Here is an 18,594-nt window from a genome sequence, read left to right as displayed (position 1 = left end):
TTCTAATCTGTTCTACGGTGTTATGTTGCATCTAGAACGTGAAGTCATGGAGAATATAGCAGCAATGTGTGACATACTGTATGTTTCCAAAAGGTCCATGTGGCAGTGCAGTCAGAGTTCAGCAGCATTACTGATCAGGTAGAAAGACCTTATAAACTAAATAAAAAAACACCACTCAAAGAACTCAAAGCTAATTTAATTGCAAACTCTCTCTATATATATATACACATATATTTATATATAATAAAAGTTCCATAAAAAAGTTATTTTATCAAATATTGTTAACCAACATTTGATAACAAATATTTATTGGTAGAGAATGGTCTCTATATTTAATGAATGGTCATTGTTCCAAAAAACCTTCCTTATGACCTCTATGAGGTTTGGTTCAGCTGATCCGTCATTCAGTTGTACCTAATTGAATCGTGTTTTTACTACACTTACAGTCATGGTAATCATACGACGTACTAACAGAAGAGTACATGAAGCGTCTTGAAAATGGTCCTTGCTGCTGGAACAGCAATGGTTGCACATTCCTCCAGATGTGCAACTGACAGTCAAAGTTCTTCAGAGCTCACTACTAAACAGTTTGAGTGCTATGGAAACTAAGACCCATATTGTGTATATTGCAGCCTGCCTAAATAACAGCCATCGCTGATTAACCGTTGCGCTCATCTCAGAGCCCGTCACCCCATTTACTCCATCACTCAAGCATTAGCTCGCCTGGCTCTGTGCTCTGTCACACGTTCCAGCTACCAGCATCGCGCTCATTCACTTCATGCCAGGTCACCACGGTGCTGCGACGCCCAGGAGGTTTCCATCCCAGGTTTCTATTATGCACGCTATTCTCAGCAGACCTTCTCTTTTTCACGATCCTGCGTCGATCCACCCCCCGTGAACGCGATTCTGCACCTCCATTCACAGCGCCGGTGGAGATAAGCAGGATCCGCACAAGGCCACCATTCTCCCGGATGCAAATGAGCGTACAGTGATACACCGATAACGCTGGCGCATGAAAAAGAGCGTGCAACATTAGCATACCTTACCCAGGAGCGTAAAAGCCACACTCACCTTTTTGAGCCAGGCAAAATGTTTGTAAAAATCAATGTCACACTCCATTCTGCAGAGCCATCGCAAAAGTAACTACCTTTTTTTTTTTAAGTACTGATCACAAAAAGTGAGATTAAGAATCTTTTTCGGTTTTGGATGACCTTCTCTTTCTTTCTTTCTTTCTGAGACTCCCTCGCTACCCTGTCCAGTCAGACTTCTGAGCATCTGGTTTGGTGCAGCAGCAGCACTCTGTAATATCAGCCCTTAGACTTACTGCGTAAAACCATGCCAGCTGCTTTCTTTTCTTTTCCTCTCTTTCCTCTTGTGCTCCGCTCCTCCTGCATCCCTCTCTCCCTCTCTCTCCCTCTCTCTCTCTCTCTTACATCTCATTAGTCAGTCCCCTCTGCACGAGCGAGACCCAACTTTGAGTCGGTTTTGGGGGCTTTCTGAAGGGCTGCCAGTGGAAAGAAATAAAGAAAGAGAGCGATGTGAGGCACATCCCTGGCCCAGATGTGCCATGCAACATAGCAGGAGGCCTGTGTGTAGCTTGAGATATGACCCATGAACCAGACGCAAGGATAGAAAATAGAAGGAAAGTTTAGAAAGTAGGAATGGACAGCAGGAGAGGGTGAATGTGGGGGATGGGAAGAGTGCAGGAGAAGTCAAGGCAGGAAGAGGAGGAAAAGAAAAACGGGAGAGGAGGGATAGGGTGTTCGCTGAGCCTCTACTTCCAGATTTACTCTGGGTCGCATTACCTTCAATAAAGAACCCCCACACCCCTGAGACGTGCAGAGCCTCTTCCTCTTTCTCTCACCAGGAGAAGTAACTCGCTCACTGTTTCAGCCAACTCTCGAGAACAGGTCAATATGAAAGAGCCTACCTGTCCATGGCCACACAGGATATGCAAAGCATTTATTTTTCCTCTTACATCTCCCGGCGATCGGGATCCAGCTTCACTATGCAATGAGAAAATATATGGAATATATGGATTTGTGCCTAAATTTTGAATCAAAACTTTCCTAATGTCGAACAAAGATACAACGTTGAAATGTAAAATAAGAGGTGGGAATTTTAACAGCGTGCATTTTTACTTACATCTCGCTCTTTTTCTTTTTCACGTTGCTCCTTTTTACAGTTTCACTGTTTCACTACAGTTTCAACCTCTTATTTTACATTCCAATGTCGTATATACGTTTGATATTAGGACAGCCCGTTTCAAGTTTTTGCCACAAATCTGATTCCATAAAAATATATATGCTAAGCTATGCTAATTACCAGTAGGAGCAGGGTACCAGTTGAGTTCAACTGTGAGGAAAAGACATTTAAATGTGTTCAGTGCTCTGGACATAACTGCGTGTTTCTGCTTGCTGAATGGCAAAGAAATAAATCCCATTAAATTATTTTTTTTTGCTTTCACATCACATACTCTTCTCACAAGCTTCAAGAATCTCCTGAAGACTCATCTCTTCCTAGAGAACCTCATCCCTTAAACTCATGGTTGCTGAAACAATACTCACATACTCTTTAAAACTTGCCACACTTCAAATTGTAAAGCAGGTTGTTCTTGTCTTTCCAATATTTGTAAATTTGGCTGCTAGCATTGTTGCTGTGCTTTTGTTGCTAAAGCTAATAAGCCTTTTCTTTTTATCTTGTATTTCTTTTCTGTAAATCTACAATATGTTCTAAAAAGGATGCTGGTGATCTTGACCCTCTGGCAATTTATTATTATTATTATTATAATACATTTTTTTGGCAATGACTAATTCTAGCTCTTCGTGATAAATATGAAAAAATATGGTTCAACTTGTACTTTCCTTCGTACCAAAATGAAAGCACATCACACCTGTCCTGTATCCTCTACGCCAGCTCCCAGTTGAATACAGAATTCATTTCAAATTTTTATAGTTTGTTTTTAGTGCTATAAATGGCCTTGCCCCGTCCTAAATAAGTGAGATTTCCAAGCTTCACCAAAGAAGCAGAGGCCTGCGCTCAGCTGGATAGATCCATTAGAGGTTCCACAGACAGTGTAAAGGACATGGGGGGGATGTGGAACGGACCGTGGGGAACGTGCTGCCCCTGGAGCTTCGTAGCCTCATCGATCTATTTAAGAAATAGCTACTTCGAATGGCATTTGAAACTTAAAAGTTTCATACCTGTTTATTTGATCTATCTGTAAAGAGGTTACTACCGAGGCTTTTTCTTTTTTCCTCTGTCTAAATCTTTTAGTTTTAATTTGTTCAACTGATATTTTTTAAAGACTATGTTTAGCCTTTTGTTTAATCTTAAGATTGTGAAGCACTTTGGTCAAACTAGGTTGTTAAAATGTGCTATATAAATAAAGACTGAGTGAACAAAATTGGGCAGGCAATGATTAAAATGTTGTACTGCAACCAGCCAGCAGGGGCGCTAAACCAACGGCAGCAGCAGTTCTCAGGCAACATGGTGTCTAATTTGAATTGCTGTGCAAAAAAAAAAAAAAACAGATAATTCCTGAGATCTGATCGGAGGTGTACAGTTTATGGAACACTCACTGGGCCCTTGTTCAGCCACAGCAGGAGTGCGTGTGTGGTGGCACTAGGGACCTGCCTCCTCAGGGCCTCCTTAGCCCCCGAACTACCTTCTACCTCCAGGGCCACCTTTAACTCCTCAGCCAGCTGCAGAACTCTGAGGGGGGCGGGACAGTCGGTGGACCGCAACTCAACAGGAGCGTCACTGAAATCTCCCACTGGCACCATGGCTTTCGAACCTGGGGGAAGGAGAGAGAGGTCAGAGGTCATGCTGAGCATCACCATGGCACATGTGTGTAAACAACGTATTTCCTGTTTGATTTCAACCGCCTCCAGTAACCGCTTTATAGCAACTGTCACTCTGTTCCTGTTCAGCAGCAACAGCAAATACAGCATGAATATTCCATTGTCGGGATTTGTCATGGTTATTAAATGTTAATGGCAGCATGTGTTTACACTGCGACAGCATGGTTCAGTGTGAGAATGAAAGCTTCCAAACAGTCATTTTCCCATGGTTTTCACCCAATTACACAGAAATCAAGATTACAGTGCTTTAAAATCCTGCTATCAGCTGTACGTCTACTGTCTTGCAAACAATGTCAGCGTTGAGTGAATCTATTCCCGCTTTGCCCACCAGAGGGTACTCTTTCACCATAACAGCCACACAAGTTGACAAAGTCAGCTAACCCCCAGTAAGAGCTTACCCTTTAATTTGTATATTTTCCATTTCCACCCTTGTGAGGTGGGATCAGTAAATGAAACCACTTCTACACAAGACCACCTGCACAACAGCCCCATTTCCCAGCCTGTGGGGACTATTAAAGGGTACCAAGCACAGTGGGACTAGGGCCCACTTTCAAATTCAATTTGCTTTCTCACCCACATCCAATCAAGCCACTGGAAATGACCAAAAACATCTCCCAATAATGACGTTTTAATGTTTTTTTCTAATTCAGATAGTCTCCTTATGTGCAACTTTAACTTCAAACCTGGTCTAGCATGGCAATTGGATATCAAGGACTTTTTCTTAACAAACTCTATAGTTAATAGTTCTGAAAGACATATTGTATTGTATGAATGATTTATTGTATATAGTTGCATACATATGTGCATCACTCAATAGCTAAAACGCTCAAAATAAAGCGTACACAGTGCCACACTGCCGACAGTGCATGCGGCATCACATCCCGGGAAACGAAGATGACAGGTTTAGTGTCGGGGCCTGAAGCCTTCCTCTTTCTCCGGCTGCCTCTCTCGCTTATCCTGTCAGAGAGGTGAAACCGGTGATGTCTGCGCTCCCAACAGCAGTCAGCGCAGCCTAATGAGACAATGTCCTCGAGTCTCAGCAGTCACGTTCTGGCCCTGTCTGCCCACACTTACTCCCACAGAGGTTACATAAGAAAGTCAGGATTACCCACAAACCCTGCAACCATTGCTGCTGAGATTACTAGACTATTGCTTTACACCTTTGCTCTTGTAACATTTCTCTAGTGCCTCTTTTCCTGGGGAGAGTACTACACAGTTCACAGTTCACTTTACCTGCTTTTAACGACTCAAGCAGCAGCATGCATTTATTCTCATCATGCATTTTACCATGAGGGAGCGGTTCAAGCTGGCTTTTTTCTAAATTTCTCATAAAAGCTGAATTGTTCAAGGTCCTGGCAGGGGGTACATATACACATACTGAATGGAAAACACATTTTCTAATTTGATGGGCTCCACCAACCCTTAGGGGTGTGGTCTTGCTGTGCTCGAGTGTTGTGTGGTCATTAAGCCACTTTGGGAGGCGTGGACTGCCAGTTAGTGCTCCATCGTGCAAAGTTTATTACACTTACATTACTGCCTCCCTGATGTGTATTATTGCGTTTGTTGATGTGTTGGAATATGCTCTTGTCCTGTTTGTATTGCATGTTGTACCGTTGTCCTGGAGGCCATTATTTTGTTTCTAATGTGTGCATTAATGCATAAAATAGGAGTGACAATAAATTTCCACTTCACCTCGCTTTACTTTCTTGTAATGTTCATATAGGACATTCAGGCCATGTTTCATTCAGTTGTATGCCATATTTTTTTTTCGGTTTCTTTGTAATTTGTATCAGGTGTAGGGCGGTCTAGGTTCCATGAGCCTCTAATAAACTCAAACTTTGTGAAACTAACAAATTTTAATTTATTATTAAACACAACACTTGTCACAGAGGTTCAACAGCATGCCATGCAATGTCTGTAGGCAGAAAATGTGAATGAAAGTGAAGTGATTATCATTGTGAAACACTGCAGCACTGCACACAGAGCACACAACTAAATGTGTCCTTTGCAATGAACAGTGGTGAACAGTGGGCAGCCATTACAGGCACCCGGGAAGGTGTGTGGGGACAGTGCTTTGCTCATTGGCACCTTGGCGGCTCGGGATTTGAACCCGCTACCTTCAGGTTATTGGGCCGCTTCCTTAAACACTAGGCCACCACTAGCCCAATGTGCACAAACATGAAACTTGTATATACACTTCAAATGCTTCAAAAAGACCTTGGAAAAACAGTTTAACTAGCTCGTAATGAGTTATTTACTTCCTAGCTCAGCATTAGCAGCGTAAGCGCTGCTTTGGCCCTGATCCTAAAACTGTAGTCTGCAGATATGGACTAATGATGTCTTGGCTGAAAGTGCTCTAGTGCCCCATGCAAAAAGTCACATGGGTCTAAATTGGTAGCTTCTGGTAGGGTAAATTATAGGCCCACCCAACCTTATACTTAAAGTTGGTATGCTAATTTGTGGATTTTACTCAAACCACAACTCTGCCAGATACCAATTTACTGATGTGTCTTATGTAAACACATGGCACCGAGTCAAGTGCCACAGGGTTAAAACCTCACCCTGCGTTTCAGTAAAATAGAATATTAGGACATTAATAATTCAGCTTGTTTTTTCTAAAAAAGGTTGAATTATTGTCCTGTCTTAAAAAATAAAACAGAAGTGGTGTGCTAGAAAAAAAAATGATCATGAACACAGAGTTCCCTGTTTCTATACCAGCAGCACATCCAGTACTGCAAACAAGTGGGAGAGCCGGGATGCCACAGAAATCTCACTTTTTGCTCCATTCAAGCTAACTGCAGTCTGCTTGATGAATGTTATTCTGCTGCCCTGTTACAGTCCTGGGCTGCGGGTCAATAACATGGGGGTATTATTTTTGGCAGCCTAACGTCTGCTGTCCTTAGCACAGACAGATCTGGGTTGTTTGATACATTACTGTGAAGTTTATTGCCTTTCTTTATGAAAAAAATGGGAAAAGAGACCCTAAACTGTAGCTATTACGAGTGACTGGAGCTGTTACAATAGTCTGTTTAATACAGGAAATCCATCAATACCACTTGACATCCCCTAACAGACGTCAACCATCATCATACACTGATGTGCTCCAGGATCTGAGAATGCAGAAACGCATTCAGTCCTCTCGTGGTTCCAATCTCTTGCGGTAATGGGAGGCTGCAAGGCATTGTGGGTCAGCAGATGAATGATATCATCAGTATCAGTATTCTGACGGCCGATCTCTTTTAATACCGTTATCTTGTTTTACTGGTCATTGTATAAAACTACAAGCATCTGCTCCCTACAAGACGGGCAACTGAATGATGTTGCTAGGCGACGCTACTAATAGCTAGATTGTAAATTCATCGCTCAAGCTAAATCAAATATTTCTTATAACATCTAAGTGTCACCTGAGCAAAGGAAACTCCAGGTCATGTCTGGTTTTAAATTTGTGTCTGTGTGTGTGTGTGTGTGTGTGTGTGTGTGTGTGTGTGTGACATGGTATTAACGCTTACATGACTCTTACCGGCAATTATGTCATCCATTTGCTCCAAGGCTGCTTCCAACATGTGACTGGCGTTTGAAGCCATGGTGACGTTTTCAATAACAGCTGAAATTATGAAAGAATAAGCAAAGTATCAGCAACATGTTGAATGCATGTTTTTCTAAAGCGATTCATATGTATTCATACATTTTTTGATATTTTTGTCTTTCCCACTATGAGAACAACAACAGATTTGCGGGTGGATGCTGTAGATTGTTTCTAAAGATGTGGCTTTTGGCTTTATACTTTCCCATCATTTTGCGGCCTGGCATCCCGCTGTTGTCAGCATTTCGACGAGGTGGGAGTGCAACGAGTTGTGTGTTGTTTCTTTTTTTAGATACTAGAATTCTACAACTAGAATGGGAGAGAATTTCCACATGGATCCAACGTACAATGATTGCCTTCTATGCATCATATGAATAAAGCTTGATTCATTTATTAATCAAAGTTAAAAATCACTACTCTTGATCACATCTCAGTGTCTAGGAGTGACATTCCCAGGCCTGGAAAACAATGCTGCCATTGTATCAGCCTCACCATGCAATTTATTGGTCCTTCGGTTACCACATAAACAGCAGGATGCATGTACAGTACATACAGTAACAAACCCTTCTCTCACATGTTGAACTGTTTTTGTCATCCTTCGGCCTGTTCTTTCCCAGAATGCCATTATTGTGACACCCTGGCAACTCTCATCTTGTGTTTTCTATTTTTATTCTGGAAGATGTTTAAATTTAGGCAAGTAATGTATTACATGTATGAAAATTAAATATTCTGTGTCTATGTAGTTTGAATGAGAACATCCTACCCCTCTATGAGAGCATATCATGCTACGATCTTAATGAAATTATCTTTTGCTTGGCTTGCCTCTCACCCGTCAGCTTCTGTTTGACCCCGCTGACATGTCGCCGTATCACCACTGGTGAGCCAGCACACCAGCATCAGCTCAGCCAAGTGTAATCGCCCTGACAACACCTCTGCGACGGCGCCCGAGCCGGCACCAAGCCAAATCAAGTGTGACAACTTACATCACCGTGGAAAAAGAGGACGAGAGAGACACTTTGGTTACATTTTCACAAACGTCCCCTCCTAGGCGATATTTTTACCCCTCTCGCCAAAGAAAAGAGGAGCAAAGCCGTAATTAGCATGCCCCGCTGTAAACAACGTGTTACAGCCCTTCGCGATGGCTGAGGAGGCCCCGTTATCCGGGTGAGGCAATTACGAAAACATCTTAATGACATGGTGTGCGTCCTCATTCTAAACAATGGTTTACTTTCTGCTGAACCTTCACTCCGCGAGGGAGAAATCACTGAATGAGAAGAGACTTCGCCAGCTGTGAAAGTGCATCTTAAAGCACCGTTACTGACAAGATGGCATGTCTGGCATTTATTATTTATATAGTATTTATAGTATTTATATCTAATTAGTAAATAAACGTGTGTAGTATTGTTACATAAACATCAATATTCATCATATTGTTCACTACATTATATTGGGAATATTGCCCTACAATAAGAAAACATAAGATGATCCTTTATTAGGCCCACAAGTGGGAAATTTACATTGTCAGTCGCTTGTAAGTCGCTTTGGATAAAAGCGTCTGCTAAGTAAAGTAAAGTAAAGTTGTCACAGCAAAAAGTGGAAGATAAGAGCAGAAAAAAATAATAGCATAGAGAATATGCCGACCATAGAATATAAAAAGTTAAATAAACAAATAAATAAAAATTGGGATGAGAGTGGACTAAAAATATCTGTACAGACATAAAAATTACATTATCATTCAAGTATATAGTGTGACTAATGTCGTGTGACAGTGTGACATCATGTCATTACAGTGAGGGTCCCCCTCTGACACCAAAACAGAATGATTTTATCCATCACTTAGAACCATCTATTAGGTTCTTGGTCATATGGGGAATTTGGAGGCCAAGTCAACACCTTGAATGTTCTTGTCACCACTTGTCAACCACTGCTGAGGGAATATCATTACCATGAACCATTTGTGTGGACATGTTGTGGACATGCATCACACTTCCTATACCCACAGTGCAATACTCCATTTTCACTTGTTGCCAGGAGGTTACAACATTGTTAAAACACTATTCAGCATGGCTATTCACTTCCTCATTCATTCACATGTGCGTTCCTCTTCCTCCGGAACACCATTGTCTGTACAGTGACAATAGTTTACTTTCTGCTGAACCTTCACTCCAGGAGGGAGACTTTTGCTGCTTGTCAACTAATGCATTAATATTAAGTCAGTGTCAGGATCCGGTCCGGAAGGGGACACTCTGGGTCCGGGATTTTTCCTGTGTTACTATGATTCCTGATTGTTTTCACCTGTGTTTGCCTGTATAAATCTGCCCGCTTTGTGCCGGTTTGTGCCATCGAGTCATTATTGTGCACTCTTTCCCCTGTCCTGTCTTCATGTAATAAATCCCCTCTCTCATGACATTGTGTGAATACCGTGATAGTTAAATAAACAAAAGCAACAGGTTTGGACAGGTACACAGATCCCCCATTTTAACTGCAAGGACTAGATCCGGCTCATATATTTATTCGCTAATATGCTTATAGAGAAGATTAACATGCACTGAAAGATAAAAAGAGACGGAGACTGTATCTCCTCAAGTGAGCCGGGAGATGAGTAATGGTTTGTTAACTTTGCAATTTGCTGGTATAATTGAAACCCCAAGAAAGCTCCTTGGATAGATGAATCATCTCTGTGATGTCTTCAGCTCCCTCAGAAAGGAACAGCTGCATGCACTCTGGATTTGCATATCGCTGCGGGGCAAAGAGAGAGACACACACTAATGCCGCAGCTCCTGTGGTGTTTTTAACGACGGTTTAGCTACTAAACACCCCAGCACTGCTGAACACCCGTCTTCACCATATGGCCAGCAAAAAAACGCCAATTCATCTGGCCTCGCCCCGTGGTGTCACCATGGACCTGTGTCCTCCTACCTTCTCTTGTGTTTTTTTCCTATTTTGTACTCATTCACAATACAATAGTAAGTATAGTAGTAGTAGTAAGTCCTGGTCCACCAGGTATAGGAACTGGGTGAAAGTGGAACCCCAACGTGAGTCACGTGATTCCAGGTCAGCTAAGTGCCAGTGGGTTATAGGTGCACATAAACAGATACAACATAGAAGCCGGTTACTGAATGCAAATCAACGATCAAAAAACGTCGTGCACGCGTAATTGTCGCACAATTTATTTAATTTTCTTAGATTTGCAAGCAAAGTCATTACTGCGGCAAGAACACGATTATTCGGAGAGACGGAGACGCACGAGGCTCCATCAACGCACCACCCAGCGCCAACTTACCGAGTTCGCCCCACGGCGCAGAACTTTTCCGTCTTTCTTTCGCCGGTCTCCGCGGCTTCTGTAAATGCCCCCGTCCGCCGTGAGACGCGGAACGCGGTAGCGCTCTTGCCAGTTACGCGTGGTGCGTAAAAGTTTGGAGAAGTCGAGGCTGTGCGGCCAGCCTGTGCTCTGCCACCGCTTTGTGGTTAAATATGAACACTGCAGGCAGAATAAAGTGAAGATTATCACGACTCACGGAGCACGGTGCGTCGCAGACATTATGATGCGACTATTATTATGCTGGTCTGGTTTGTTAACTACGTTTACTAGAACTCCTGGCCTACTTTAAATAAAGTTCAAATCTACAGTAGTTTAAGCCGACCTTCGACTTTTGGAAGTATATTGTATGGAAAATGCCAAACCCGCTGCTCATAAATTTGGTATTGAGAGCATGAAATGTATGAATAATGAATGATGTTTGGTGTCTCGCCCGGTTGTTTGCTCTAATGTCACAGGAATGGAAAAAACTATTATTTTATAATCTTTATAATCTTTATTAAAATATTTTTTTTCAGACATTTACACAAAAAAACAAGCTGATATATTCTGTTGAGTCTCCCATGCATATATCTTTAAAGTGAGGAAAAGGTTCCACATTCATGTCCAAAAAGTGTTGCTTTTTCGCGCTATATTTGAATGGACTTTTCTATGGTCAGTGATTTCCGTCGACGCGCTCGTCGCCCACTATGGGGCGCTAGAGTTTGAAATAAAATGGAAGTTCTAAATACACTTTTATAACCCAGTGTAAGAATAAAAAGCATATTTATTGTGTAAGTATTTATTTTCATCCAGATACACATCACATCCTTACAACAGCAGTGTCCTTAACACTCATATCACTACATTTACATTTACAGTACAGGCCAAAAGTTTGGGCACACCTTCTCATTCAATGTGTTTTCTTTATTTTTATGACCATTTACGTTGGTAGATTCTCACTGAAGGCATCAAAACTATGAATGAACACATGTGGAGTTATGTACTTAACTAAAAAAGGTGAAATAACTGAAAATATGTTTTATATTCTAGTTTCTTCAAAATAGCCCTTTGCTCTGATTACTGCTTTGCACACTCTTGGCATTCTCTCGATGAGCTTTTACATTTACATTTAGATGATTTATCAGACGCCCAGAGCGACTTACAATCAGTAGTTACAGGGACAGTTGCTGTCAGGGACACAGTGGTAGTAAGCGGGATTTGAACCTGGGTCTTCTGGTTCATAGGCGAGTGTGTTACCCACTAGCCTACCACCACCCTACTCCTGGTCTATTCCTGGCCTTCAGTCTGTTCTTTCCCAGAATGCCATTATTGTGACACCCTGGCAACTCTCATTTTATGTTTTCTGTTTTTATTCTGGAACACAGAAATCAATACGTTTAAATTTAGGCAAGTAATGTATTACATGTATGAAAGTTAAATATTCAGTGTGGATACAGTTTGATTGAGAACATCCTACCCCTCTATGAGGGCATATCATGCTACGATCTAAATGAAATGATCTTTTGCTTGGCTTGCCTCTCACCCGTCAGCTTGACCCCACTGACATGTCGCCGTATCACCACTGGTGAGCCAGCACAACAGCATCAGCTCAGCCAAGTGTAATCGCCCTGACAACACCTCTGCGACGGCGCCCGAGCCGGACTCCTGGCCTACTCCTTGCCTTCAGCCTGTTCTTTCCCAGAATGCCATTATTGTGACACCCTGGAAACTCTCATTTTATGTTTTTGGTTTTTATTCTGGAACACAGAAATCAAGATGTTTAAATTTAGGCCAGTAATGTATTACATGTAGGTTAAATATTCTATTTTTATGAGCTTCAAGAGGTTGCCACCTGAAATGGTTTAGCACTTGTTGGCCCCTTTGCCTTCACTCTGCGGTCCAGCTCACCCCAAACCATCTCGATTGGGTTCAGGTCCAGTCACTGTGGAGGTCAGGTCTCCACTTTTTGTTAAGTACATAACTCCACATGTGTTCATTCATAGTTTTGATGCCTTCAGTGAGAATCTACCAACGTAAATGGTCATGAAAATAAAGAAAACACATTGAATGAGAAGGTGTGTCCAAACTTTTGGCCTGTACTGTACATTCGCGCTTATCCAGAGCAACTTACAATCAATAGTTACAGGGACAGTCCCCCCCCTGGAGACACTCTGGGTTAAGTGTCTTGCTCAGCGGCACAACGTTAGTAAGTGGGGTTCGAACTTGGGTCTTCTGGTTCATAGGCAAGTGGGTAACCTACTAGGCTACTACCACCCCATTTCACTACATCAATCGCTTTTTATTTTGTGTAATTTCATTCAACAAAATATAGAGAAATGTACTTTTTCATCTGTTGAAAGCATAGTATGAAAGATAAAGTGTCTTGGATGGTAGTAGCCTAGTGGGTAACACACTCGCCTATAAACCAGAAGACACAGGTTCAAATCCCACTTACTACCACTGTGTCCCTGAGCAAGACACTTAACCCTAAGTTGCTCCAGGGGGGGACTGTCCCTGTAACTACTGATTGTAAGTCGCTCTGGATAAGGGCGTCTGATAAACGCTGTAAATGTTTCAGCTCCAGTGCTGCATAAAACAGTAGGATGCCGTGGGATGTTCAGCAGGAGGAACTCAGCACAGTGTGGCATTATTCTGGAATACTCTTCATCTGCATGACGTTCTTTTCACGTGGCGGTTCGCATAGCTCTGTGAGTAGGACGGACAACATTTATGGATGTGACACATTTAGAAAAAAGAACAAAGAAGCGAGGCTGTGCAGACACAAAAGCACTTTGCAGGAAACTAAGGTGAAGCCACTGGCCGCTTGTCAAGACACGTAACTAAAATTTATGTCCACAGCAATAACTGTTCGCTGTGGATGACAATCATTATTACGGACAGCAAGGGCCCAAGCAAAACAGGTCGAAGCCAGAAAGTCGCTCGTGCTCCACGCGATTTCCTCTCTTCGCGTCATTTCATGCTCCACATCATCTCGCTGTTATTCTCGACACGTTTTATGGGACATGGCTGTGTCTTCTATCTGGAGTGAATTGTTTCACCTGAGCTCAAGAGGGTCCCACGAGCCCGTGCCTTTGATCCCTCTTATTGGGTCAAATGAATATTTCACAGCAAGCGCTCCCATCTTGCGGCAGGGAAGGCACGCTGCTGTATTTATACCTCATTATTCTCGCTGTTGCATGTTCCCTCGCTTGCTCAGCCACTGTGCTTGTTGGCAGAGCCGCGGCCTGGCAGCTTCGCCGCTCGCATGGGCTTTTTGGTAATGTGCTCCTTGTGCGGAGTCCAGGCCTCCAGCTGCAGCGGTACCCAGATCAGCACCACGGCAAACAGGCTGGGAGAACGAGCCGAGCGCTTCAAAGACTCAAAAGTGCTTTAGGAGCAATAAAGCAGAAAGGAATGCAAATGGGTCTCCTTTCATCGCTTCGCGTGTAATCTGAGGTATACAAAATATCAAACCGATTGCATTTTATGGACCGACTGTAATCCCATGCAAGAGCCAGTATTCAGTTCTCAATCCAAAAGTCCTTTCCTGTGCCCAATTAAGACGACCAGAATTAAGATGAGATCTGAAATCTATACTTGTTAGGAAACGTTCTCATTTTTCATGCCCGTGCAAGAGCCGGCCTGTGCACTATTGATCAGGCTCTGGTTTTAATTGCTAACTTAAAAGTTAGACCTTCTGTGTCTATTGCCACAGTAGACAGCCTCTGTGTGTGATGCTGCCTGTATAACTAGCTTGCCCAAATTCACTGGAGGAGGACACACCCTGCTTTTGTTCCGTAATGTTAACGATCGTGGTTGCACGCCTTTGGAAAGGCATAGAGTATGCACAGTATGTATGTGTTATGCGAGTCATCCGCTCTTTTATTTCCTTACGCTGCATGGAATATTCCGCCCAGTCCTCATGCCACTTGTCTTCATATTGTTCTCCATTATCATAAAATGCCCCTACCATGTTTGTTAGGCGTGAGGGTTAGCCAATGAGAAATAAAAACCCTTTCAAGATGGAAAATCTAGCTAGCTTGCTCATTTGCATTCTTGTGTAACACAGATTTACATGTGTCCTGGAAACAAAAGCCTGTTAGCATGCATTGCTAGACAATTCAGATGCTGCAGAAAGTAGTTGAACTTGCATCATTGCGTTCTAAGCATGGAGCTTGTTCGCCAGTGTAATGTCGTCTTGATTTAAATAAATGGATGAATCGAGAGAGCTCTGCTTCGTATATTGTCATCCACACCTATATCTTGAAGAAGAGAAACTATCTGCCCTTTTTGTTGGTGTGTAATTATTATTGTCACCCCAACACGATATTTATATGAAGAAAGAAGCTTCCACACACGCTAATTCCTCATTCTGGGAAAATTAAACCCACGTCCAACAATACTTTTCATATGCAAACATCATTGATCATTGTTTCTTGTAAGTCCTGCCAAACAAGCCCAACACTTAGCATTCCAAATTAGAGCCCTTAAACTCTAAACCGAGCAGAGAATTGGAGCATGAAATGTCACTGACCAATCCTCATCTTGTCACATGGCATGGAAGAGAATTTATGGCCGTGTGCCCTCTTGCAAAACATTGGCCAGACACAACAGGGCAACACTGGCAACACCTGTTCTCTGCTGCAGTGGGTTTTATAAATGCAATCTTTTGTTCTGCGGATGTAGGCCACGGGAGGCCGAGGTTAGAACTTGCACTCAGCAGTAGCACTCTAGGGTTTCCTCAGACGCGCGTCTAATAATCTGGGATGGGGAGGGAGGCAGGATTCAGAGTGTGACTTGCATGGGTCAGACATTTGGGACCGGGACCAGACGTTTCTGACAGTGAGCCGTGCACCAGGTGGCTAAGAGTCATCAAAGGAATCAGATAGTAGCTCTCAGTAGCTCTCTATTCAGGCCAGTGGTGGTTCTACATTCGATTTTTTTCTGCAGAACATGGTGGACAAAATGGAATGCAGCAGACATACCCTGCTGTATGTACAGACAAAGCATTATCAGGTCCAATTATTTATGATTGGCCGGCATGGGTCAGTAAAATCAATTAGGAAGACAGGATCACTTCTTAAATATATCTAGTTTATTAACATCCAGTTTATTAAAGTTAAATAGGGTGGTAGTAGCCTAGTTGGTAACACACTCGCCTTTGAACCAGAAGACACAGGTTCAAATCCCAATTACTACCATTGTGTCCCTGAGCAAGACACTTGCACCAGGGGGTCTGTCCCTGTAACTACTAAGTTGCTCTGGATAAGGGCGTCTGATAAATGCCATACATGTAAAATGTAAATGTAAAGTTGTATTTACTGCGTATAGTCTTTTCTAGCACATCACATTCTCAATGGGGTTTTTAAAGCCTGGATTCTCTGGTACACAACTAATGTGTGAACGATTCATTCAGAATTAGAACCTGATGAAAACTGGCATTGTTCTCTTGAAATATGCCTGTGCCAATAAAGAGATCAAAAGTAAGTAAAGATAATAATAAGACAATATTCAGACATGGACAATGGTAAGACAATGAAAGAAAAAATAAATAAACGTTAATAAATAAATATATAAATCCTTTTAACGCATAGAAATATATCACATCAAATCAGTTTTCAAATTCTTTTTTCTTAGTCATTATTTTGCAAATCCTTTCAATCTGTTCTCCATGGTGTAACTGATCACGTTTTCCATAGTCTTCTATGTGACCCAATACCATTCTTTTAACTGTATCCACAGGAATTTCTCTTTTTAGAACATTTCTTGAAGCTCAATTAACAATGTTTCTGTACAATAACCCATAAAAAACACCCCAAAACTCTGAATTCATTCTCTTAACTTTCCCCATATATCTATTGCAGTCCCAGCAGATATGCTGGGTTGTTTCTTCACATGACCATCTTTCTCTTTTTCTCCACTGAGTTGATAATTGTCTACAATCCATCCAGGATTCATTATCACATTGGATAGTTTTTGATGTTTTAATTGTTTGTATATTCATAAAGGAGTGTTTCAAAACAATACATAGGTTTAATGGACAATTAATGCCTTGTAAGCAATTCAAATATAATTGACTTGAATACTTACAAACTTTTTATTTGTGATATAGGTATAATAAAACTACAAATGTTTGCAAGTTTGGTTCCAAATGGAATAGTGTAGTACATTTAGAAGTACTTGTTAAGTGAAAGTGAAGTGATTGTGAAAGACAAGTGAAATACAAAGTGATTGTGCAGCACGGCACACGGTGACACAACAAAATGTGTCCTCTGCGTTTAACCATCACCCTTGGAACAACTGAACTGACATCTTTTCCTGTTCCGCAGAGACATATTTAATACACGATTTTGGGTGGAGTAGGATCAAAAAGAACACTTAAAAAATATCTTATTAAATAAGTGGGAAAAGCAGAAGGTATTTCACACAGTGCTGAGAAGGAGACAAGCACAAGTGTACTGGCCTCATTAAGCGAACCAGGACTGGACAGTGAAGCCATAAATGATTTATGCAGACAATTTCCCAGCCACAGCAATCAATTAAATTCCCAATATATGCACTGGAGCCTTGTACTGAGCCATTTTATTGTGCCTTGCCTTCACTCCAATACAATTTAAATGTGAATTTGCCCATTACTATGAAGTCTTCTTTGTTACCCTCATCTGGACAAGCAGGTTGAATCTGACTGACAGACTGGCTATGAAATCTTCAAAAATAGAGTGTGGCTTTTGAATTGGCAGATTAACCAAACATATAGTTATTTATGGGCCAATATTTAACTAAAAGAAATTAGGTGTCATTGACACCTTGAGTGTAAGAAAATTTTTTTAAACTTTGGTTTAAAGGGCAGAATGGTAAAACCAGTGGTACATATGTCACAATGTATTTTTTAGAGTATTATTGTGAGCAGAACATGATTGAAGACTCGAGCCAGGTAATAAATTGTTGGACAGTGGTGCTTGATTTCCTGCTCCGACACTCATATCCCTCTCATAATGGGGCCTTGTCACATCCTTAATGAGCCTCTAATGAGACTAAAAGAACATCTCAAGCTATGGTCCACTGGCCAATCACATCTGTAAAGAGACAGGCGTGGTTTCATGTAGGAGGACCTAGTGATGAAAAACCAGAGGTTACTCATGAGAGAACACTAGAAAGCTGTTCATCCAGGAGTGAAATGAATAATTTTCAAGTTAGAAATAGGCTTACTTCTTTACTTGACCAAATGCAATATGGTTTGAACTTAAGGAAGCGGCCCCGTAACCAGAAGGTTGCTGGTTTGAGTCCTGACCGCAATGGTGCCGCTGAGGTGCAACTGAGCAAAGCACCGTCCCTACACACACTGCTCCCTGGTCCCACTGCCCACTGCTCATCAAGGGTAATGGTTAAATGCAGAGGACACATTTCACTGTGTGCAATGGGTGCTGTGCTGCAGTCACTTCACTTTCTGGTGTCTGACACAAACCATGTATAAAGCACTAGGAATATCAGTACTAGCAAACTGGCCTTTAATGTTAAGTGGGAATATTCAACTTAATGCAAACATTGTGAGTTGAAAATGTGTGATATACATACATACTCTGTTTTGTAACAACTAACCAATGACAGCACATGGAACCATATTCTTAATATCCAATTCGTGGTGTTGAAATTTTGTACTGTCCAGTTTTATTTCATACAACTTTTGGCAAAAGTTGATCCTGTGGAAAGAGTAAAATGTAACTCCACATGTGTTCATTCATAGTTTTGATGCCTTAAGTGAGAATCTACCAATGTAAATGGTCATGAAAATAAAGAAAACACAAACTTTTGGCCTGAACTGTATGCTTGTTAAATGTTTTACATTT

General features: G+C 41.8%; 1 protein-coding gene across 9 annotated transcripts in view; it reads right to left on the bottom strand.

The window, feature by feature from the left end:
• ppfibp2a (PPFIA binding protein 2a) overlaps window positions 1-10,829 on the bottom strand; it is a 33,321-nt gene extending 22,492 nt beyond the window's left edge. For 3 of the 9 annotated variants that reach the window (XM_028956094.1, XM_028956095.1, XM_028956098.1), the window contains exons 1-3: window positions 10,730-10,829; window positions 7,384-7,467; window positions 3,582-3,796 (exon numbers count right to left, since the gene is read on the bottom strand). In XM_028956094.1, coding sequence (XP_028811927.1) covers window positions 3,582-3,796; window positions 7,384-7,447 — 279 coding nt within the window. In that variant the 5' untranslated portion in view covers window positions 7,448-7,467; window positions 10,730-10,829. Of the gene's footprint in view, window positions 1-444; window positions 3,550-3,581; window positions 3,797-7,383; window positions 7,468-10,729 lie in introns of those variants that run through there. The other 6 variants (XM_028956093.1, XM_028956096.1, XM_028956101.1 and 3 more) reach the window with 5 other exon arrangements.
• Between the last annotated feature and the right edge of the window lie 7,765 nt (window positions 10,830-18,594).

Source organism: Denticeps clupeoides, chromosome 16 (assembly GCF_900700375.1).
Source record: "Denticeps clupeoides chromosome 16, fDenClu1.1, whole genome shotgun sequence".
Classification (NCBI taxonomy): Eukaryota; Metazoa; Chordata; class Actinopteri; order Clupeiformes; family Denticipitidae; genus Denticeps; species Denticeps clupeoides.
Note: the sequence above shows the minus strand (reverse complement) of the source record. Positions and strands in the feature narration are given on the sequence as shown.